Below are 23,764 nucleotides of genomic sequence, written 5' to 3'. Positions count from 1 at the left end.
CTGTGATCAATTATGAGAAGCTCTCAGGTGCAGCTCAGGGATCATTAATGATTTCAAGAATTCTCATCCAAGATTAGAATACTCTGTAGTACTATTCTGTAGTATATATCTTTCAATCGCCCCTGAAAACCATTTGGAACGCTTTCTGTTTATAGTTTATTTTAGGTATTTCCGCTAGGGATTTCCTCCTTTAGGTTTTTGTAATTTTGCAAAAAATAATCCAAATTCTTGAATGATTCAGAAAAGTGTTTAAAAACAATTTTAAAATGTGGTTTGAATTATCTATTATTGTAGGCATTGTTCAGCATTGTGTCATGGTGCATGATGATTCTGTGAATCACCTTTATAAAGAGCATTCATCAGAGGCATATTTCCCATCCATCACATCGACTGCAATTCTTATTAACTTGTTAGCTTGGCTGGAAACGTGTTTGACATTTTCTCGGTGTGTTTATTTTGTACAAATATTTTGCAATATGGTCGTTGGATCTATGTACCTTGTGATCTATTCGACTATTCGGTGTATATCTATCTACAGCCTAGCCTGGACTGGCCCTTTCTATAAATATTTAGTTTTTTGGCCGGTTGGTGGGTGGGTATTACATGGAAGTGGGGTGGTGTTAAGGCGTTGACATAATTCAGCGACGTATCTATTTACATGCTTCCATTCAAGAAGACGAAAATAGCTGTAAAGCCATTTGGCAACACTGTGAAAAAACTCGAACTGCATTTGGTATGCACTTTATGCGTTTAGACTGCGCTGCTTCGGCCTCTGCATCAGCCTCAGCTCAGTCACTCGACAGCAACCCACTTCCAAGCATCTGAGAAAGACGACGACGATCCATGGATCTCCACGATCCATGAGTTCGCCTCTGGCCAAAGCACGACAAAGCCAGCAGAGACGTCTGCAGCGACTGAGACAGCGACTGCGACTGCGGCTGCGACTGCGGCTGCGTCTACGACTGCAGTAGTGTGTGCATTTCTACACCCACTTGGAGCTGCCTACACAAGCAGGCGAGCCGCCACAAACATGAAAGAATGTTGGAGGCCAAAGGTGCGACTAGGAGATACCTAGTATCTAGACTAGCACTCTGGTTTCTGCTTTTTTGTTAAATATGTTAAAGAATCTTTGAGATAAAATTATGGAATAAAAATCCTACTAGAAAGAGGAGTTTGGTTACAATTATAATGCCATAATATCACTTGAAGATAATGTATCTTTAAATAAAATTCAAGTATTGGGGATAATACGAAGTCTAACCAAGTTTCAGCTGATATATGCTATACTTTCCCAAGAGTTATCTTGGGTTAGTCCATATCTAGAACCTTTAAGATACATTTATTCTAGTGCTGATATCCCCCAATACTCCACCATAATCTCCAACCAGGGGCAGAGACTGAAGCAGCGGCATCGACGTCGACGCTTGCCTTCTGCCTGCGAGCGTGTGTTTCAGTCTGTGGCTCATTTTTTTTGTCGTCGTCTCGGCGTCTTGGGGCTTGTGTTGTTGTCTGTCGGTCCGCAGTCGCTGCGCTTGGAGCAGGGCCGTCAGTATGCTGAAAACTTCGCCCAGGTTCGGTACGGAAATCGAAATCGAGGAAAGACTGCGCGACGCCCACAGCCAACGATTCGATGTTGTTTACCATCGCGGAGTGGATTTTGATGTTTTTTGTGCGCCATGACGATTCTGGCTCCGGCTGTCATTCGGCTCTAGTGGCTCTAATTCATAACTCCTCGCGTTCGTGACTTGAGTCTCTTTTGCAGTGCAATCAATCAATCAGTTCGGCAATCGATCGATCGATGATTGGCCGTTTTCAGCTCCGCAATTGTCTAATGTCAAAGCGCTAAGTGCTCCGGCTCCGTCTCAGTCTCCGGCTCTGGCTCTGGCTCCGCATAAAGCTAACATTTCCAAGGTTCCGCGGGCGCTCCAGTTACCCAATCATCACCGTCGTCTACTTCCCGCTTTGCTTCAGACCTGGCTATTGTGTATCTTTGTATCTGAATCTGACTTTGTACCTAAGTGTATCTGTGTATCTGTTTGCTAATCCGCTCTGGTCATGCTCCGCGTGCTGGCCATGACAATTGTGTGTGCCCAGTGATCGCATAACAGCCATGTTCCTCAAGCCCAAGAGCTTCGAGCAGACCCTGCGCGGCGGCATCGTTCCGGCCGTCCCAGCTGCTCCCGGTTCGGGCCTAAATCCCTCCTTCCACAAGGGTTGCACGGGCAAGGCGCATGCCTGCGGCACGAACAAGTCTCAAAAGGCACCAGCCGCGGGAGGATCCACCTCTGGCTCCTCCAAAGCTGGCCGGGCCACTCCAAAGGCTCAGCGCAAGAATAGTATTAGTTCGGAGACGATCAGTGAGAGTGGCTCCGAAAATTCGACCAGCTGGCCCTCCTCCTCATCGGCAGCAGTTCCAGCCGTCGTTCCACCACCAAAGCCACCGCGTCTGGCAGCCACCAAAGCCAAGGAAGGGGCTTTAGGAGGTGCTTCTCCTAACGCCATACCCGTAACGCCTACCTTTGAACGGTCCACCAAGCGATCGCTCAGCTTCAGAAGCAGCGGAAGCAAGGCTTCCGGGGAGGGCAAGGCTTCGCCGGCTGGAGCCAACACCTCTATCCGTCCGCCGTGGAACAGTTCGGCTATAGCTGCCTCCAAGTTTGCTGCAGCCGCTGCCAGTGCCCCCCAGTCGCCGAATCCCAGTGCCAGAAGTTCGTTCCGACGACGTCGCGAAGCCCAGAACATTGGTATTCAATGGCCGGCCATTTGGGCCAGTTCCCTGGCCGCCAACTACAAAAACTACGACGCCAGTGTGAAGCAAAAGGTACACATAAAACTTACACTAATCAGCAAGATAATGGTTTTGTTTTTCAAGATTTGAGAAGATGAGTGTCCTTAGATACAGATACTTAGATCCTTAGATATAGTCCTTAGATACTTCCTTTAAAGTGGGCTTTTACTTGTAGGATTAGATAAGCTATGAGGTTTGTTGTCCAGTGTCCAAGTGCTCACTCTTACAGACAACGGAAACTTTCTAGTACTTCGCCCTGCCAGCCATCGATGGGATGCAATAAAGAAGCCAATGAATGAACGGGCCAAGAAACCAACAAACCGGCCAACTGGCGACCGAACAAAGACGGGAATCGATCGATAGATCGCCGAGCCATGACCCAATGTACGATTTAGATGTTAGACCTTTTATTATTATTATGCTCGGACGGTGCGTGGGCTGTGTGGGATCGAATGAACAACAGACCGAAGCGTTTACTCATAATTTACGGTATGGTCGCCACGGCATGGTATGGTCGTCGTCTTGTCGTTGCATTTATGGCTGGTATAACTTTATGGCTCAATACGCCCGCGGTGCGTCCGCGGAGCCAGCGAGCGGAAGTATTCATTTGGGTTTAAGTTCTTTAAACTTTTATTCGGGAAGGGGTGGGTGGATGGATACTGGCTCCGGTTCTGGAATCGCTGATATCTGCAGACGGTAGTAGTGCTTAGTCTATCCCATCCAGGTTAATTAGTCGGGTCCGTTGTGTCGCTATGTCGCTTCTTCGTCTAATTTGTGTGCTCGTCATCATCATCACCATCGCCAGCACAGTCTTCATCATCATTAACATCAACAGCTGCGGGTTCGATGACTCCGCCGTGCGTGGCGTGGAGTGGAGTGGAAAGGAGTGGAGTGCAGCATTGATTGACAGTGGACATGCGCCCGAGGAACTATTTTGTTTATCTTAATATTCCTCTAAACAAGTTCCACTCGATGGATGTGCTTACACAAGCTGTGAGCTGGGGAATTTTGCCCCAGTTGTAAACTACATGTATGTAAGCGGGTCCATCGTCACTCCAATGAATCAAATAACCAGACATAACTAGACGATTTTCCAGCTAAGTTCGTCTATGTTTTCCAAATTCTTCTCTCATTAAGGTGTTAAAAATATCAACCTAGTTTACATTAGTTATGAAAGTCATCTGCCCTGAAATATTTCCAAAACAAAACCAGTTTCTACATAAATTATAATAATAATAGATTATAGACTAGATGTTTTACACCTTTCCCTTAAAATCCCATTAAATCAGTATCAGAACTTCTCTTTCGAAAGCTTTCGAAAACCATTAAAATAAGTGTCTTCCCTCCTAATGAATGACTATATTCGTTGGCCTATCCGTTCCGGTTTTCCCCAAAACATATACGAAATTTAATTAGCCTCCCGGGACGCACACTTCTAATGGAGGGCTATTGAACCTTGCACAATATACCATACTATATTTTCATAATCCGAGCAGAGGAGGAGGCGGATTCGAGGAGGGGTGGATTCGGGGATGCAGCAGCCACGGTTAAATGCCATTTATAGCCACAAATGTGAACTGAACTGACGTCGCCGGCGACGACGTTGGTGGGTTGCATAATGGCGCATCCGCGCCGTCGTCGTCGTCGACGTACTCGTCGTGGTAGTCGTCGGTTTGGCTGTGTAGCCCAATAGCATTTGGCGGGTCTAGGCGGTTAATTAGGATTTAGAAACATCATCAAATTTAGAAATGCACCCGAAAATAAACCCGAAACTCTGCTGCCGTCGGCTGACTGCCGACTACACAGTATTGCGGCGTTGGAGTTGGGATAATAAATGGAATAAATGCGTGAAAATGTGCCCCGATCCACAATCCACGCCGAAAATAAACCCGCTGCAGCCACAGCCATCAGCGAGCTGGTGGTGCTTCAGTTGAAGTTGTGCCGACAAAATGTTGACCCCAATTTAACTCAATTTTCGTGTTTTGCTTTGTTTGTTTGCCATCTTTTCGCAGAGCCGCCATGAGAACGGCAACGGACTAGGCGGACTAGGAGGAGCCGGCGAGGGCGGCGCAGGAGGAGCGTCCCATGATCTGGAGGCGGACGTGGCAGATGGCAGCCAGCCGGAGCGTGTGTGGCTGGTGCATCGCGGCGGCTTCACTGCCGCCATTCGTCTGCCAACGGCCGCATCTGGACGGGACGAGGAGCAGCACAAGGTGAGCCTCCGCCTGATGCACAATGGGGAACAGCTGACCGTCGACGAGGACGATGTCGAGAAGCAGAACAGCCCGGCCCTGGATCTGGCCGAGGATATTTGCGAGCTGAAGTATCTGAACGAGGCGTCGGTGCTGCACTGCCTCCGCCAGCGATACGCCAGCAATCTCATCCACACCAAGGCGGGGCCCACGCTGCTCGTGGTCAATCCCATGGCCCCGCTTTCCCTCTACTCCGAAAAGGTAAGCTACCAACTGATCTGGTAACCGGTAACCGAGCGAGTTATTTATCTATCTCTTTGTGTGTGCCCCGTTTGTAGGTTGTCTCCATGTTCCGCGGCTGCAAGACGGAGGACATGCCGCCCCACGTCTACTCACTGGCCCAGACCGCCTACAGGAGTTTGGTTGAGACGCGGCGCGACCAGAGCTTGATATTCATGGGCCGGTCTGGCTCTGGCAAATCCACCAGTTTCAAGCATGCTCTCAACTACCTGGCGTTGGCAGCTGGTATGTCTAGAGTCTAGACTCTGGTTTTTAGGGGGCTCTGGGCTGCGTTTTCCGCATCTCATTGTCGCAGTAGCTGCTCCTACTCTCGTACTCACACCCATGCTCTCAAAATCAGTTTCAGTTGCCGTTTTCTGTTTTCTGTTTATTTTCCTTTTTTTCGCCTTTGGCTGGGGGCTTTTGGCCCAGTTTGTGCGGGCCACGCCAAAATGCAATCTGCGTTCGATTGGCTCATTTGCATTGTTGGCCAAGAAATGCAGCTGCAATTAGTCAAGCCTCCAGTTCGGGTTTCGGTTCCATTGTTAGATTTATGGCCCGAAATGGGGAGCAGACTAATGAAAATGTAAATTGTCGCGATACTGTTGATATTCAAATGGATTTGTGGAATTAATAAATATATTAGCAATAAAAGAAATACTATAAAATATAAAAGTCATCTGTAATACGAGTGTGAGCTTCAGGGAATTTGTATTTATATATTGAAGCTCATAAAAGTTATTCATTTGAATATTTTTCATACCTCATACATGGTATAATTTTTTACTTCTTTTAGCTTTTTTGATAATTTATTTATTTAAAAATATCTCTAGAGTCTAGACATTGTTTCAGTTTGTAAACAGAAACGGCAGCTGGGATTTCAAGTCATAATAAGCACAATAATAACAAGAATGAACTATATAAAGACCAATTAATTACATATATCTCTATCCTAGGAGCCTACAACAACTTCATCAATGCAGAGAAGGTCAACGCCCTCTGTACGATTCTGGAGGCCTTTGGCAATACAAAAACTTGTCTCAACTCCAACGCCACTCGTATGACGCAGCTGCTTAGCCTGGATTTCGACCAGACTGGCCAAATAGCATCCGCCTCGCTGCAGGTAAGCAATCTAGGCCCACTCTCTAATCTTTATTAATTTGCTTATCCTTTTTATCCTTTCAGGTCCTACTGCCAGAACGTCAGCGAGCTGGACGCCGTTTAGCCCACGAACATAGCTTCCATATTATGACGCGGCTCTTGGCTGGAGCCGCAGGCTTGTTGCAGAAGGAGCTGCATCTGGAAAACATCTCCTCGGAGGACAGTCATCCGTTCATTTCACTTTCGCAGAAGCTGGAGGATCGCCACAGAGCCGCCAATGATTTCATGCGCACTGTGGCTGCCTTTGAGACTCTAAACATTGATGCGAAGGCAGTGAGGGGCATCTGGAGCATTCTGGCAGCCATTTACCACCTCGGCATCGCGGGAGTCACAAAGCTGGGAGTGGGGTCGACGGCGCGCACTCAGTTCGCCAATCCCACGGCTGCCCGCAAGGCGGCTGGGCTGTTGGGCGTTAATCTGGAGGATCTGTCGTCGGCTGCCTTTGGTCTCACACAACCGAATGCGCCAAACGGCGGCCTGAGTCCCTCCAAGTCGCCCACCTCGGACACCGGACACGAGTGGGCCTGGGAGTGCCTGGAGGCGTTGGTCATTGGCCTGTACTCGGAGGCCTTGGCTGCAGTGGTCGCCTTGATTAATCGACAGATCTGCACCTCGGCCCACACCATAGCTTCGATAATGCTCATAGATACGCCTGGCTTCCAGAACCCCGCCAGTTGCGGCCAGCAGGTGGGCGCAACTCTGGCCGATTTGCGTCACAATTATTTGCAGGAGCGCCTACAGATGCTCTTCCATCACACCACCCTGGTGGCGCCGCGCGACAGGTACGCCCAGGAGCTGGTGGAGATCGAGATGGACCATGCCTCGGAGTGCCATCCGGGTCCGCTGATTTCGCTGATTGACAAGGCGCCCCAGAACCATGTGGTGCGTTCTTCGCAGCGAGACTTACGAGAGCACGATCGCCGGGGAATGCTATGGTAGGTGAATACTTGTTTGAAAAGGGTATTTTGTTAATGCTTTCCTTCTATAGGCTCCTTGATGAGGAGGCAATCTATCCAAACTCCAACGACGACACATTCCTTGAACGTTTGTTCTCGCACTACGGTGACCGGGAGCATCACACGCTGCTGCGCAAGTGCGCCGGTCCCCGCCAGTTTGTGCTCCACCATCTGCAGGGCACCAATCCCGTACTCTATGCCGTGGACGGCTGGGTTAGGAACAGTCGCGAGCATCCCGGCATTAGGAATGCGGTTTCCCTGCTGCAGGACAGCAGCCGGGAGGAGATCAACCGCCTCTACATAGGCTCTCTGACTCGTGGCTCGGGAGCAATGGTCTTCTGCGGCTCGTTTGCCGGGCTAGAGGGCACCCAGTCCCTGCGCCGAGTCTCCAGCATTCGCAGATCCTTCACCACAGCCGGCGTCAAGCGGAACTCGATCATGCTGCAGGTCAAGTTCACGGTGGATGGAATCATTGATACGCTGCGCCGCACAGGCACCCACTTTGTCCATTGCTACTTGCTGCAACACAATGCTGGGAAGCATGTTAAGTTCACGGCCAACGGATCCCCCAGCTCGGCGGCGGGTCAGGCCTCCAGCGAGGAGGAAATGGTCAATGTGCCACTACTAAGGAGTCAGGTGGGGTTTCTGTAATGGAATGAGTTAACTTATAGAGTCTAATATCGTATATTTATTTTGCAGCTACGTGGCTCGCAGGTTCTGGAGGCTGCTCGTCTGCATCGCCTGGGCTTCCCAGAGTCAGTGCCCCTATTGGAGTTTGTGCGTCGCTTTGGTCTCTTGGCCGGAGACTTGGCTAGCAACAAGGACGTGAGTGTGGAGCAGATACTGTCAGTCAATGAATTGGACGTAGCCAGTTACCGCATTGGACCTAGTCAGGTGAGTAACTATTCATGCTAGAACATAGTTAGTTTCTAAGCTGTTTCCTCCAACAATACTAAGCCTAATGCTTGGAAATATACGCCCTCCCTGCAAGTAGGAGTACACCGTCTGTCAAAACTCACTCATGTTCCCAATTTATTAGCCATGTGGAATTGAAAATGAGTATGTTTGATCGCACAAATAGTTGGAGTTAACTAGCACGCGTACTGCCAGACAAGGTTTCTGCGCAACTGGTTTGTCAAATATATTTATTTCTTAAATACATTTATATATATTTTCTGCCGCACGTTGGCTTTCTGTAATGAACCAGTTAGATTGGCGACTCTGGGTTTATTGCTCGCCCTCGGCAGAATGGGTTTTCGATCTCACGTTCCTAATAGATTAATCACAGTCACTGTGAGGAGCGAGTTCCCGGCTAATTGTTTCTTCTCACACGCGATTACCCGGTTAGTGGTTGACATTAAAGTTACTAGTAGTTTATGATGTTAAAAAGTAAATAGTTTGACACCCATTATTCACTCAATTGCTAACGCATTTTATTCACATTCTTTGGACGGCCTAATGCTAAAGCTTAAACATCTAGATAAATCACTTTTTGGTCTGCTGCCATATAATTTATTCGCCTTGGAGCTACCGGAGTCGCCGCCGCCGCTTCGCCGTCTCCCGAATGGTGGACGGTATCGGTGGTTGGATGTAGACTTGGCCGTCGCCGGAGCCGTACGGCATGCGCCGTCGCGTGCTCAGATAGAAGATACCTCGCCGGGGCATGGCCGGCTCGCCGCCCATGAACTCGTCGCCGGTGCAGGTTCGAGTGCCGCCGGGGCACCTGCAGCTGGCGGTGTGCACCGCCTTTGCAGATCCGCAACGGACTGCGGCGAACGACTTGGGACGCCGCACCGACTCGGCAAAGTAGAACATGGCCGCAAAGTGGTCGCACACAAAGTCGAACTCCGTGGCCGTGGCGTTGGGACAGTGCGGCTGGCCCAGGCCCCAGTTGGCGAAGAAGGAGGCCTGGCTGATCTTGGTGCTGGGGTTCCCCAGCAGCGTCAGATCCGTGTGTATGGACTCCACGTAAATGGCATCGTCGGGGGCCAGTCGGTCCTCAGGACCCAAGCTCAACTGAGTTAATCCTGCCGGATCCAGAGCGAATATGGCGCCCAGTCGCTGGGGCCTCATCAACTTCCCCGTCAGTCCGGAAATGTGGCTTCCCGCGCTGTGTCCCACCAGGTAGATCTGCTCGTAGGGCACTCCTGTGTTTTCGTGGAGGAACCTCAGCAACTTGGCCACATTGGCGGCTATCGCGGGCAACTGCTTGGAGACACGGGAGTAGACAATGTCCAGAGCCTGGCGACTCCAGTCCAGGATAATCACATTGAAATTCCCTCTCGACAAGTAGGCATCCTTAATGGCGGCATTGGAACAGCTGGTGCTCTTTCCAGCCCATCCGTGAATGGATACTCTGAGATAGATAATTAATTAAAGGTTCGATATTAAGAATTCATACTAATTTGTCAAACTTGATAGATTTGCAAGCCTATCTAAAACTAGTTTAGAAACGTGCCTAAATCTATCTTTAAAATAAAACTCATTCGAGATAGGACTTTGAAGAACTGCTTACCTCACAGGCCACTTTGGATTAAAGTGGGAGTTCTTCAGCATGCTGACATCCCCGGGACGCAAAAGTTGCCGCTCCTCGGGATTCAGGGGCGTGTACAGGTCGTACTGGAGCAGCTTGGACTGGGGCAGGCGAGGACGAGTTCCTAGGATAATGCCCAGCTCGGTATTGACCATGCCCTGGATGACATTTGATATGGACACCTCGCACTTGCCAGGAGCATAGGCGAAATACTGACCAGCCACAAAAGCTAAAAGAAATAGTAATTAAAGTCACTTGAAGATCGAATCGTGGAGATTGGAACTCACTTCCCGCTGGTCCGAGGAGCAAGAACCAGAATAATATATGCATTCCCGTTAACGATCCCATAAACCGCCACTTAAAGACGTCACTTAAATCCACTTAATTTCGGGTTTAAATAATTCTGTTGTTTTATTTCGAATTTTTGTGGATCGATTCGCAATCCAAATTTTATCGCACCACCGCTCACTAAAAAGAACGCGAATTTCTGAGCGGAGCGGTCACCTCCGAAGCGTTACAAGCTCTGAGCCGAAGTATTGCAAGATTCTAGACGGAGGCTTGGTTAAATAAAGGCCGCTGCGTTCTGCCGGCCGGTTGGTAGGTTGGCCGGTTGGCTGGCAGAGCAGCGGTCTCCCTGGCATGATGAACGACCATTAACAACTGGTTGGAGCGGCCACAGCTACTGCCACTACCACTGCCAGTGCCACTATCACTGCAACAGTCAACAAGTCATTGAGATCTCCGGTGGCAGATAGGCCTTATAGGGCCCTATTTTTGGGGCCAAGTGCAGGCAAACACTTGGTATCGATGAAGGGATGCCGACTAGAATACAAATCGATCCATTGATCGATCCACTAAAGCCATGCTAATTTTAGGCACAAATTTTAGCTAGTCATCTGGGCTTTCACCAGTTTTGTTTAATTTATTCATTTATGCGTCGATTATAAATGGTTTATATTCAATAATATAATGGACACGCATATCTTCGGGCCCATTTTACAGTTGCGGGTCAATAGTAGTTGCCATCGAGTTGGTTGATCTCTTGCCAGTTAGCTCTTACATAAGTCCGAAGTTTCATTAATATTAATTGGAAAATTGATCAAGCTGGAAGTCAATCAAATCACCTGTCGTTTCGAAAGGGATTATTACGGGTCGGCAGCCGATTAAACTCTAATAACTAAAAATATTAAACAAATGAAAATAATTGCTAGAAAACCAAGTCAACAAATAATTTCAATAAGTGATCTGTAACTGCAACTGGACCTGACACACATTGGCAGTTATTTATAAATTTATTTTTATTTTACTTATTAATTTTATTCATAGTTCTACAAAATAACAAAAGTGAATGAACTTTTAAAGTGACATAATAGAAATATCTGGTCAAATATAATAAAAAAACCGTGTTTGAAAGAAACCATATTTGTAATACCCTTTTGCGCTTAAAAATTCCTTAACGCTTTTGGGTTTTAAACCCATTTTTTAATTAAAAAAATCATCGCTTTTTTTTAAACAAAAAGGACAACATTCTTACGCAATAAACTGAAATTTTCGCCTTCTATTCGTGTTTTTTTTTTATTTTGACAGTTTTTTTCGGTAAAACTTACAACAATTCTGCCATTTATTAAACACCCTAATGTTGTCTTATAAATACTGAATAAAACGAGACAAATTTCATTAAAAAATTATGAAAATTGTTAAAGTTAGAACGTTTTTTCCAGTGTCTAAATGAAAGGAATAAGCTCAGTGTAATAAGCACTTAAACGTCACTTAAAAGTTCAGAATTACTGTTGCACTTTTTTTATTATTGTTAGAACACAATAGTTTGGTCTAAAAACCAAAGTTCGACTGGTAGTTGAATGGCCTACCGCCTTAGGGCCGTTGAGCCGCTTTATCTGACTTCCTCACCTGCCACAGGTGAAATGCGGCGGAGATGTCAGATTCCAGGTGGGTTAAGGGTTCAGATAAGCGATTTGGGCTTGGAACTTTCGGCTGTTTTGCAAACCATTTAGCAGGTCTTAATTCGGCTTTACGACTCTTCCTCTCGTTTTATTTTGGTTGAAACTCATTCATGCTCATGTTAACATGTATATATATTTTTTAAAAGATCGTTAAACCCGTGTCGTGTCGTGTGTATACTGATCTCGCGCCGACTTGTTACAAAAAGTTTATTGACAGGATTTACGTTTTAACGCAAACACATAATAATGTGTGCTGATTGTTGTTATGATTATCTCAACCCGAATGAAACGCAGCGGAATGGCAGTGTTCCGCGTATTTGCCCAAATAATCGACTGTTACTTCCAATCTAATTGCGAAATCACCTTGGAATTCATCCACAGTTCGTCAGTTGAGTATTTAAATGTTCCTGTAATTGATCCTGGCATGCGCACCATCACCGCCTCGTCAGAGTCCTCTCATTAACTCGGTCCTACCCTGCAATTATTATGTTAAAAGGCCACCTCTCAATCATCGCAATCCCTTCTAGACGACTCTACAGCAGTGTTCACGTTTTGAGGAAACCTTCAAACAGGTTACTCATCAAGAGCTCTGAATTCTTTGGGAAATAAGCATGACTTGACGGAATTCCCTTTCAGTATCGGTCATAGGCCTAGGAAGACTCTTTCTTCGGCTTCTAATCGAATTAGAATTTCATCAAAACTTGATGTGTTTTATGCTCGAAATTAAAACCAATTCACGCTGATCTACAAGAACGTTACTTCCCTGTGACGCGTTGAAAACTAAACCAGAATTTTGTGTATTTATTTAGAGAACTATTTCGTAAGTGCGACAAATTTTTGGGAATGCTAATTGCTGGACAGGTGTGTTGGAAAAAGCTTTATCAGCGGAGGTATTCCATGTTATCTTTTGTTAATATTTAAGTGGTTTTGGGTACAAGTTCTTCTAGAAAATATTATTTGGTATTGTTTATTGAAGCATATACATCAAAGTACATATTACATGACAGTATTTAAGTTATGAAATAATTGATTACCCCACTCTGAGTCCCACTCAGATGACCAGTGGTGTGCTGAATCTGGATCCCTGGGAAGATATCGGTTACTTTGAGCTCCTCCGGCCATGCTCGGCTGACTGCCCACTGCCTGGCTTTTATTTCCTGTTCTCGGGTCTGCAACTGTGAATCGAACTGTGCTTTTGGCCGCCAGTGATCGTAATAAAGCCACTTTGACGTCACTTGCTGCAATTCCAGTTTATTTATGAGCTGCCCCTCGAGTCGGTCCGGTCGAGGCTTCATCATCTTTCTCCATCGTCCAGCAATGACGCTGGCGAGTTTCACGGTCAAGTTCATCTGGCATCTCGCATTGTTGCGATGCTGTGGCTTTGTAATGGCTCCCGGTATAGAATTCCCAAGATGTAATCTCCAGAGTCTTCGGTCTTCAGTCTCTGGAAGCCTCGGAGCCTCAGTTGGATTTTGCGAATGGAAATCGCCTGAGCTCTTGTCGAGATGTGGTCGGATAAATCCGCTGTGTGCCTGCCGTGGAGCGGGAACGATAGTACCGCGATCCGATCAAGCCGTGTCAGTGATTACCAGCTGGTGGCTACATTTTGGCATCTCTACGAGGTGGATACGGTGTCCCAGCCAATCCTGGGCCTGCTGGCCGTTGTCTCTGCCATCTCGCTGTTTGTACGTACGGGAAAGTGTACAAATCCGAAACCAATACCGATTCCTCCGATTATGATTACGAACACACACGCATACCTTTCGGTCGCAGACTTTCACCAAAAAAAAAAAACATAAAAAACAGCAAAAAACAAAAAAAAAAACAAAAATCGAAAATGACGTTGCAACCTGCATTCGCTTCGCACAGAAAACCACATTTGACCAGTGCACATTAAAATTTTTTTTTTTTTAACTCAACCCGAAGCCAAAGTGAAATTTTCAGCGTTCGCTTTCATTAGAAATGCCCCCGGGACGGACATACCGGACGGTGGGGAGTGGCTGGCTGATTGGCTGTCTGGTTTTCGAACACGATTATGTAACACTTTCGAGGCGGGTTCTGTCAACGCTGTAGCCGAATTCGGGCGGAGTGGGAAATGCCTTTTAAATTGGCTCCCTCCAAGCCGGCCGAAAATCGAAACACGAAAACTTCATTAACGCCTGCCCGCTCTGGAGAGGCACGTCTCGGAATCGGAATCCGTATCTGGCTCCAGCCTCCAGAGCCCTGCCCAGACGAGCCCTGCATATGTAAACTAGTTTTTAATTATGAAACAATAACCAGGAAGCTGCGTAAGATGCGTTTCAACGTCTGTCTATAATCTCTTGATTTTATTTTCGTAAAAAATCTTTGTAATTGCCTCAATTTGTGGCCACAAGGGAAGCCCCAATGACATTGTTACCGAAGACTCTGTCACGATCTGGGTAATGATGCTTGTGGGGGGTTCTCGGACAGGGATTTCCTGAACTTGAATTATTCCATAACTTATGATTAGTAAACATGATGATAGTTACTGCTCTGGTTGTGATGATTCTGATGCCCTGCACTGGTTAATGACCTTTCAACTGTGTTGCAACCTCTGCCAGCCGGGAGTCTAGACTATTGCTGCCACAACTACGAACCTATACCAATATTTATTTGTCCTCAATGAGCATAGCACTTTGGCCAGACCCTGGATGGATCTCTGTAAGTCTTTTGTAAGCCCGTTGGGGCGATTCCAATTGCTGGCAATGAAAAGCAAAATGGAAACACAAACAAGACCCGAGGGCCGATCCAGACCTAGTCCACACACCAGTGACTAGTCCATTGTCGCACTTGGTGTGCTCTTTCTTTGGAAGCGGATCGTAATGATGATGATGATGTGTCTGATTATGCTGGGTAGCTGCAGGTCGATCATGTGTGTGTCCAATTGTTTGGCTTGGTAATTAGCATCGTCCATTGGGTCCACTCTGCTGCAGTCCATGGTAGTGGTGATGTTGCACTCACTGGTGGTGGCCCCTTATCCCCCCTCCATTACCAATTACCATTGGCCGCGACCTCAGCCAAGTTTGTAGTGGTTTTTTGTTGCTTTTGTGTGTTTATATGCCAGCCGTTGTTTCTCGATAAGCCACTTTCGAATGCAGAGCCAGCATTTGGCCAGCCAGCCAGCCAGCCCGACTTGGACCTGGTCTGTTTGGCCAGCCAATTCAGTTGCGTCGCCGAGCCCGAAGAGAAAACACCATACCTACTAGCCACCATCCAACCACCAGCTACCACCAGTTATCCAGTCAGTGCCACTTCCAATAACCACCGTGAAAGTAACCACCGGTGGCCGCTCAACGTCGCAGGTTATTGAAAAGGAAACTGCAATTTATTGCAAAATTATATGCACTTTTACTTGTTGTGGCCGTAGCCGCCAAAATTGCTTTACATAATTCCCCCACGGCGGACATGTACAAGCACACGGTCAAGTCGAAGCTGGCCCAGGTGCGGAGCACTCCTCCGGCTGAAGCCCAGCCAGCCACAAGTCCTCTATCCAAGCACGGACTGGGAGCTGGCAAGAAGTTCTTCTCACACATTCGTCACAAGATCGAGGACAATCTGACGCCGAAGCTGAGCGGAAAACTGTATTACAAAGGCAGCAAGCACAGCAGATCCATGAGTGCCCTGTCCACGGTGGATGGAGGATGTGTGGGCGGGAAGTACACACCCAAGGCAGTGGCCCTCAGTCCCAGCCCTCTGCAGATGCCCAGCAGTGTCCTGACCAGCAGCGTCTACAGCTACATAGATAGCGACGAGGAGAGCCAGCTGAGCCTCAGCCTCAGCCTGACACAGCAGTCCCTGGAGGACGAGATCTTTGCCGAGCTGGAAAAGGTGGCCCACGACGAGACCAAGCTGAACGAGGTGCTCCAGAGCTTCGACCATTTACTCAACGAATACCATCCTCCAGTCTCCGAGGAGCTACCTGCTCCGCCCGCCGAGTTTTGCGATCGCCAGCCCATGCTCTCCAAGTCTCACAGTACCCTGAGCATCAACAGGAATATAAGCCGCATGCAAGTGTACCAGTCCCCGGAGTTGGCAGGATCAGTGCTGCTGATGCGCGGAGGAGGAGCAGGAGCCGCAGGTGGCGGGGACTCCAGATACAACTCCTTAAACGACCTGAATGGCAGCAGGATTCCTCTTCGCAAGCAATCGAATCTCCGCAAGCGCAGCGAAAGCTTCTGTCTCGAGCAACCATTGCCAGTTAGAGCTCCTGTCAAGCAGCAAAGGACCCGATCCTTGTTGACACTCAACACCATAGCACGTGGAAGAACTCCAGCAGTCCAGCCTCCACCCTCAGCCGCAGTAACGATGCCCAAAAGAGCCAACTCCAGTCTGGAGAAGCGACTTACTCCGACAACAAAACAGACCCCCCGAAGAGCCAATTCCACAGTGAAGCCTGGGACGACAAAAGCCAAGTCACCCAATGCCCACAGCGATGAGCTGCTGGTCAAGTGCCTGGCCAAAGGGCAGGACATACTGCGCCAGGTGGAGAGCATGAATCCCAAGCCCAAGAGAAGCAGCAGTCGGGGTGTCACCAAGGAGTACTCCCAGATGGTGAGGAACAAAAAGAAGCTACAGAAACTGCAGTACGCCAACGAGGAGAAGGTTGGCCGGCCCAAGCTAGAGTCCTGCAAGATCATACCACCGAAGCTGGGCGAGACCTCGGACAAGAACCAGGAGCTTCTCGTCAAAGTGGTCCAGGAGGTCAAGGTGCAGAAACACCCACTGAAAAAGCCCACCAAGGAGATCCGAGCAGAGCAGGCGGAGGACTCCGACGACTCGGGTCACATTAGCAACACCCAGCTGTCCACCTCGACATCCACCAGCAACTCCACCGGAAGCCTCTGCGAGTCCGAGGGCGATGACTCCGCCGAAGAGCCACTGCCTCAGATCGAGAAGCCGTGTTGCAAGTCCAACAAAATCGCCGAGTTGCTGCAGAAATTTGAGGCAGCGGCTGCCAAAGAGAAGCCATCGCCGGCGCCGGTGGTGGCCAGTAAAGTGGTGGCCCAGGTGCAGGCGGTGCGTTGCATTCAGACCCAGGTGGAGATCTATCCCACCTACACGAAAGAGGTAACTATGCGGCTGCACTGACCTGGCCGAAGATCCTCCGCTTCCGATCCTCCCCAGCCCAGCCCAGCCCAGCAATCTTAACTCTCCGTATCTGCACTCTATACTTTTAAATCTTTTTTATTTTTTTCTCTAACTATCTAACTTTTACTGTAAATGGAATAAAAATATTTATTGTACAAAATATTATCCATGGTTTGTCTATTTTCCTGCCTATCCACTGCCTTTCCTTGCTTTGGTTTATCCTTCTAGGGTTTTAACAAATGTATGGTTAATGGAGCATGTTCTTGATTTTTAAAGGATATCTACCGAGGTATTATCTACTATCTTTCTAGGTATCTCTGCATAGGATCTGGTTGTTGTAAAAGATGTTTAATTTTTCCCAACTTCCCCCTAATATTTCTCTTGAACACTACCGCTCCTTGATTGGAAGTTATGGATATTTTTATTGCAGTTTTAAAATTCCAATTTTATCGCCAAATGCCAAACCCCTCACCAGCAAAACCAAGTGCATCTGGCCACCAATCATCCACTCATGGCTGATGACTGTGCCACACACACTGCCGGCACACACTCTCCCGAAAACAAACGACAGTTTAGTTTGCCATTTCACATTGGTTTACTTTCATTTTTGTCTACGTGCGGGGCATAATTAAAAATTTCGAGAAAATAGTTTCTCGACTTGGTTGCCAATTCGTCGCGTTGGCAAGACAGAGATGGATGGGGTGGAGCCACACCTTGGAGGTGCGTCGTCTTGGGGGCTAATTTGTATGGGAACCCAGTGCCTTGGCCCTCAATTTATGCCACAAACCTATGCATTTTCCACCTGCATGAACCGCCATTAGGAGGCCATACCCTCATACCCCTAGTTTTTTGCTTTTATGGCAATATCTTGTTTACAATTTCGTTTTCATTTTTATTTCCTCTTCTGGCTTTCACACCTGTAAGAGCTGGGCATCTCTGTTGGCCAAACAGGTGTTGTATTGGCTCATAATTTGCATTTCCCCCCTACGCTGCCTGTTTTTCCAATAATCTCCATACGCCGGGTCTGAGTTGAATAAGATCGGCACCTTGACCTCCACTTCCTCGAATTGATTTGATTTCGTTTTTTGGATCTCCTCTAAAGGGATTTTTGAAGTGCACCTGACACCTGAAGTTCACTTGAAGTACATCGTCTTTATAAGACTTTGTTAATTATCTTTTGTCTCAAATGATATAATAAGCAGGTGTTTTATTTGTCTATTTGGCAAATTACATCAAGAGTCTATACATCTTTTAATTAAACAACAAAAGAGTTGCTTGAAATAAACAAGAAACAGTATCTGTCTTTGATGAAATAATATTAAAAAACTCCTCCAAATGCTTTTCTTTCAGATCCTTTTCCGTTCTGGAGTTCTCAGCGAACTGGAAGCCAAGCGCGATGTCCTGCTCTCCGATCGAATCATACAGCTGCAGGCCTTCTGCCGGGGATATCTGGCCCGCAAAAAGATGTCCCAGCGTCGTGTGCAGGTAATCTATATCCATCACTCTGGTATTCCTTTATTAATCTTTGAAATGTCCTTAGGAACTGGCCGTTCGCTGCATTCAGCGCAATGTTAAGGCCTTCCTGGCCGTCCGCGACTGGCCCTGGTGGCGCCTCCTGGTCCGGGTCACGCCCCTCCTCAACGTCCACCGCACCGAGGAGCAACTGAAGACCGCCAACGAGGAGCTCCTCATGCTGCGCGCCAAGCTGGAGAAGATCGAATGCGATCGCAGCGAGGTCAAGGCGGAGAACCAAAAGTTGGAAGCCAAGGTGAGTCTTTCTGGTCTTTGATGGACAAGTGTCGGCAATTAAAATAGCGGCTCTTGACGGGAGTGACATGAAATATCATCTGCGCGATCTTGTTTGCGTTGGCACAGCTCTGATATCTGGGGCGCCGAGAATGATTTTACCATCGAAAGAATTCTTAATATATTTAGATGCAGGGGTATATTTTCATTCTTAATAGAATCTGAGAAACAAGACATCTTTTTAGGCCAAGAACAATAAATGTTTGTCTTTTGTGGTAAGTCAGGGGGCTTTTGTAGTGTCTAGGGAAATGGTTATAAATTGCAAAATAATAGCTATGCATTTGAAAAGGAAAGGATCATTATAACTCTAGATATCTATGAAGATTTCAGCTAATGGCTTCACCCATCATCTCCTCCTTGAATGAAAATAATGCAGATTTCGCCTGCAGACTTTCCGCTTTTCCGCTTTCATTTGTCTTGTTTGGTTTTTAAAGTGGCCCAAAAATAGCATTTTGGGCATTGAACACCAACTGACTCTGACTCGGAGAGTAGAATATCTGTTCTGGTGGAGATGGATGGGCATGGGATGTGGATATGGCTGTGGATGTGGATGTTTCGCACATGTCGCCGCACACTAGAATAGCCCCAGATGTATTTTTAAATGCTCTAAAAGATCATTAATAATACTTTGTCGCGCCACAGTCGAGTTGCAGCTGGGGATCGGAATCGGATTCAATACGATCTGATGCTGCGATTTACATAATTCCCTCAAAGATTGCCAAATTATTGGATCAACAGTTGGCCGAAATCAACAGGCAACCCGGTCGACTGCGACCATAGATTATGTGATAGGCGGAACTATTCCGCTGATGTTGCAATTGATGGCGCCCCTCTCTCTGTGTGATTTATACTGGCTCTCCTCGAACAGATCTCTCCGGGGATTGGTTTGCCAAAAAGTAGCGAGCAGTGAGCTTTTCATATTGGCCAGGCCAGGCCAGAACCGAAAACCGAAAACCGTACGCATCACTTAGTCGCCGAGCAAACGTCGTGAACGCCTGAGGCCCGTGGCGCCGCAATCCGGGAGATTCGATGTGATCCGATTTCGAGTCCGAGTGCGAGTCTGACCGATCTGATCCGTCTAGATACGATTCGTTTCCTTGGCGTGTGCGTGTGCTTTGGCCAGATCGTTGCCAAAAGCCATAAAACCTCCTCGAGGAAAACAAAAGGAATACCTATCCGGCTGGCAATCCGATGCGCGCGCGTGCTCAGGCCGAAATAAATCCAACAACAAGTCGCACGAAAATTCAGACCGAGATATATTTAAATTGCATCAACGGTCTCAAGTTTTTGACAGCCCCTCCCCGCACCCCGCACCACCCTAGCATAAGTCACACAAAAAATAACAAATAGGAAAATTTTTAAACAAAACTCGATTGAAAATAAACGAAAAACGACCAAACGACACAAAAATTTCGAAAACGACACAATATTGGCCAAAGAAACTTGCACAGAAACAAACCTGGCAGAGCCACCAACCTCCACAATCCCTCAGAGAATCTCTAACCCCCTCTCGATCCCTGCTTGCCACTAATCCGAACCCGAATGCCTCCTCTGTCGCCTGCTAACGAGGCCACTGCTGACATTGCAGCTTCTGGAGATGCCACCCCGGATGCCGGGCCTCTAGAGTCGGACCGATTGGAGAAGGAGAAGTTCCTGGCCCGCGTCCTGGCAGCCATGAATGGCGGACCCAGGCTGGGGGCCACTGCCTCCAGCAACAGCAGTGGCTCCTCCCTGAACTCCACGATGAGTGGCAGTGCAAGGCCACCCAAGCCCCCCACTAGTCAGGCGCGGAAGCAGCTCCGCCTGCTGCCCAAGCAGCGGGAGCAGAGCCCGGTTCAGTCCCTGACCAATGGACACCACAACACCACCACCACACGATCCACATACACAGGCAACAAGTACACTTCCAAAACGTCGAGTGGCAGCGGAGGCATCTCGTCGCTTTCGGGTAATGACAAGGATAAGGCGGACGGAGAGCCCGAAAGTCTGTACGAGATCTCGCTGAAACTGCCACTCAATTCGCCCACAGGAACGGACAGCGATCGCCTGCGTTTGGTTAACCGCTCGCCTAGTCCCGCCTACTCAGTGTCCTCGCGCTGCTCCACGCTCTCCTCGATCTCCACCTCCAATTCGCGCCTGCAGACCCCACCGCGGAGGGTATTCCCCCAGACCTACACACGCGGCTCGGGCCTGGACCCGTACGAGATGCACCAGCTGGAGAACTCGCCCGTGGTCTTCGACGGCAATCTGTCCTTCGTGTTGGGCTGCCAGCGCCAGCCGGTCCACCAGTCAATGAGGGCCTCACCCTCCTTCGAGGATCCGCGCACCTCGTCCGCCTATCTCAGTGAAAAGATCCAGAACTTCCTGAAGCGCACGGATCACGTGCAGGAGGAGTGGACAGCCATGGGCAGGCGGACGAAGAGAACCACTAGCTCGGCAAGTGGACGGGACAGTCGCTGCACCACTCCCGGAAGCAGCTGCTCCGGCTACGACGACTACGACACCATATCCCTGATCGAACGTCAGCGCGAGCGAAACAGCATGGAGCGCTGCGGATCGGTGGGTCGCACTCGATCCTCGCAGAACATCCTGACGAAGGCCTTCCAGTTGGCCAAGCAACTGCCCAGACAGTCCACGTCCCGGGGCAATTCGGTGGCCAGGGAGCGGGAGTCGTCGGTCGCGACCACCACCAGCCTGACCAACGGGAACCGCGATGACGACGACGATGATCGCACCATCCGCGAGGAGGACGATGAGGTATAACCTTGAGCTTGTGTCTGACACAGTTCGATATAAAGTGCGGGTGATGATGTCTCCTCCCCATAAATATTAAATTCCTAAACAAACAAGAAGAGCTACCACGCTGACATTGACAGCGGGGGAAGATTCTCCGCCCACTGCCTCCCCCACACCTGAGTCTATTTTTGTTGAAAAAAAAAATAGAAAACGAATAATGCGTGAATCACAAGATGGAATTTGTGGGGGGAATATTCCATATTCCATATTCCATACTTATATCCATAATTTCTGTTTTCATGGAAAGAAATATATCAAAAGATTCAACCGAAAATAAGTTTCTGGAAAGATTTCTTTATGAGGACAGTGAACCGACCTTCCCTTAATGATCGAGTCACTTTTAATTTGTGTCACGGCTGTAAGATTGAATGGAACCTGTACTCGCCCGACACTCATTCTTTGATCTGTTCCTAAGTAAATGATCCTCGGAATGAGTAATTTTTTCGCAGTATTATGTGATCTTTAGTCCATTTTTCTTTTCCGATTTGTTTGTGTGTTTTCTATAAATTCCTACAATTCTATTATATACGACGTCATAGGAAATGGAAATAGTACAGCTATCAGAGCTTGTTTTTGGTTAAAATATGTATTATTAAATATGTATTATTTTGATTTATTTTTTTATGAATTTGGAATATAGTTTGGAGGCATCTGGGGCAATATACTTTTATAGCAGACAATTAAATTATGAGAATATTTTTAATCGTTTGTGAATCATTTTAAATGTTATGGCCGAAAGTCATCTGGCAGCCATAATTTTTTGTAATTTAGTTAGCCAATAATTAATAAAATAATTGTGCAATTTTTGGAATTGGTATGTGAATCAGTTGGAATTAAAATTGTAATTTCTGTTCTATATTTATAGGAAAAAATAAATATATTTTACTTAAAATTATGATATTCAAGCTCTGCCAGCTTTGCAGGAAATATCTTTCAGCGGAAGTATTGTTCTGATTTCTTGGAATGGTACTTCCTCTTTCTACTTTCCTAGGTCAAGGTTACAAGTTTATTCAGATTCAGGTCTCTAGAACTCTCCGGCACTTGCAGGATTGGCTTTTTCCAAACAAATATCTCAATTATTCAGACACATGGCAGGCAGGCATAGAAAAGAATCGCAAAAAAAGATAAATAAACAATCATATAAAATGAACATAAATACTCTGGGAAACTGGAGCAGAAATGAGAATGTTTGTACTAAAAATCGAAACCCGCCTCCAATCTTTCCAGCTATCCGAACTGACGGTGGACCTGGCCGAGGAGCGCTCCACGGCGCACATCGCCACCGAGCGGCTGGAGGCGGAGACCGCCGAACGCCTGAAGCTGGAGAAGGAGCTGGGCGACCAGGCCAACAAGGTGAAGAACCTCCAGGAGACCACAGAGAAACTGGAAATGGAACTGATATGCGCCAAGTCCGATTTGAATGGTATCTCCGAGGACGAGGATGCGGAGAACGAGGACGGCGGCGTGGGTGGCGGCGTCTACAAGCTCAAGTACGAGCGGGTGGCCCGGGAGCTGGAGTTCACCAAACGGCGTCTGCATACGCAGCACGAGCACGATCTGGAACAGCTGGTCGGGCTCAAGAAGCAATTGGAGAAGAAGGTATGTTCCCTCAGTCCATAGCCTCTATTCGATCCTTAATGACCTCCCTTTTTGAAACAGCTTTCCGATGCCTACGAAGAAGTTGAGGAGCAACGTCAAGTTGTGGGCCAATGGAAGCGCAAGGCTCAGAAGATGACCAACGAGATGAACGATCTGCGCATGCTGCTCGAGGAGCAAAATGCCCGAAACAATTTGCTCGAGAAGAAGCAGCGCAAGTTCGATGCCGAGTGCCAGTCCCTGCAGGATGCGGCTCGCCAGGAGCGCCAGGCCAAGGAGCGCTACGGCCGCGAGAAGGATGTCCTGCAGGCCGAAAAGTTTACGCTGGAGCAGACCCTAGCGGTGAGTTGGGATTAATTGGGAGACAATAAGCTTAGGATTGGGCGAGGGTCCATAGTCTAAGCTTGGCAACATTTCTTAGGCGGGTTGAAGCCTAGCAACATGTTTGTCAACACAAAGCAACATGCTTTGTAGGGTCACTAGCAACATGTAGCTTCAAATACAGTGGGATGTGGAAAATAATGGGAATATAAATGCAATAAACCACAAATCTTACTTCTATATTATATCTTTATAAAAATATCATT

General features: G+C 47.7%; 3 protein-coding genes across 12 annotated transcripts in view; 2 read left to right on the top strand and 1 right to left on the bottom strand.

Annotated features, from left to right (window-relative positions):
* Positions 1-23,764, top strand: part of Mhcl (Myosin heavy chain-like) — a 30,707-nt gene that overhangs the window by 2,717 nt on the left and 4,226 nt on the right. For 4 of the 10 annotated variants that reach the window (XR_011443111.1, XR_011443112.1, XM_017236314.3 and 1 more), the window contains exons 5-14: positions 4,801-5,241; positions 5,319-5,505; positions 6,216-6,382; positions 6,445-7,355; positions 7,409-8,012; positions 8,076-8,270; positions 18,330-18,464; positions 18,520-18,747; positions 22,809-23,180; positions 23,241-23,519. Coding sequence is in view for 8 of the 10 variants with exons in the window: in XM_017236314.3 (XP_017091803.2) it covers positions 4,801-5,241; positions 5,319-5,505; positions 6,216-6,382; positions 6,445-7,355; positions 7,409-8,012; positions 8,076-8,270; positions 18,330-18,464; positions 18,520-18,747; positions 22,809-23,180; positions 23,241-23,519 (3,519 nt within the window). In the remaining 2 variants the exon portion in view is untranslated. Of the gene's footprint in view, positions 1-1,710; positions 2,822-4,800; positions 5,242-5,318; positions 5,506-6,215; positions 6,383-6,444; positions 7,356-7,408; positions 8,013-8,075; positions 8,271-18,329; positions 18,465-18,519; positions 18,748-19,755; positions 21,543-22,808; positions 23,181-23,240; positions 23,520-23,764 lie in introns of those variants that run through there. The other 6 variants (XM_070281081.1, XM_017236318.3, XM_070281085.1 and 3 more) reach the window with 5 other exon arrangements.
* sxe2 (sex-specific enzyme 2) lies at positions 8,791-10,577 on the bottom strand. Its single transcript, XM_017236325.3, has 3 exons — positions 10,197-10,577; positions 9,892-10,138; positions 8,791-9,732 (listed from the first exon to the last, which is right to left on the bottom strand). The coding sequence occupies exons 1-3, from the start codon at positions 10,255-10,257 to the stop codon at positions 8,904-8,906; spliced, it is 1,137 nt and encodes a 378-aa protein (XP_017091814.2). The 5' UTR covers positions 10,258-10,577; the 3' UTR covers positions 8,791-8,903.
* On the top strand, positions 14,986-17,141 carry LOC108121961 (uncharacterized). The gene has a single exon (XM_017236324.3). The coding sequence runs from the start codon at positions 15,297-15,299 to the stop codon at positions 16,977-16,979; it is 1,683 nt and encodes a 560-aa protein (XP_017091813.2). The 5' UTR covers positions 14,986-15,296; the 3' UTR covers positions 16,980-17,141.

Source organism: Drosophila bipectinata, chromosome 3R (assembly GCF_030179905.1).
Source record: "Drosophila bipectinata strain 14024-0381.07 chromosome 3R, DbipHiC1v2, whole genome shotgun sequence".
Lineage (NCBI taxonomy): Eukaryota > Metazoa > Arthropoda > Insecta > Diptera > Drosophilidae > Drosophila > Drosophila bipectinata.
The sequence above is the reverse complement of the archived record's forward strand: the minus strand, read 5'-3'. Positions and strand labels throughout refer to the sequence as shown.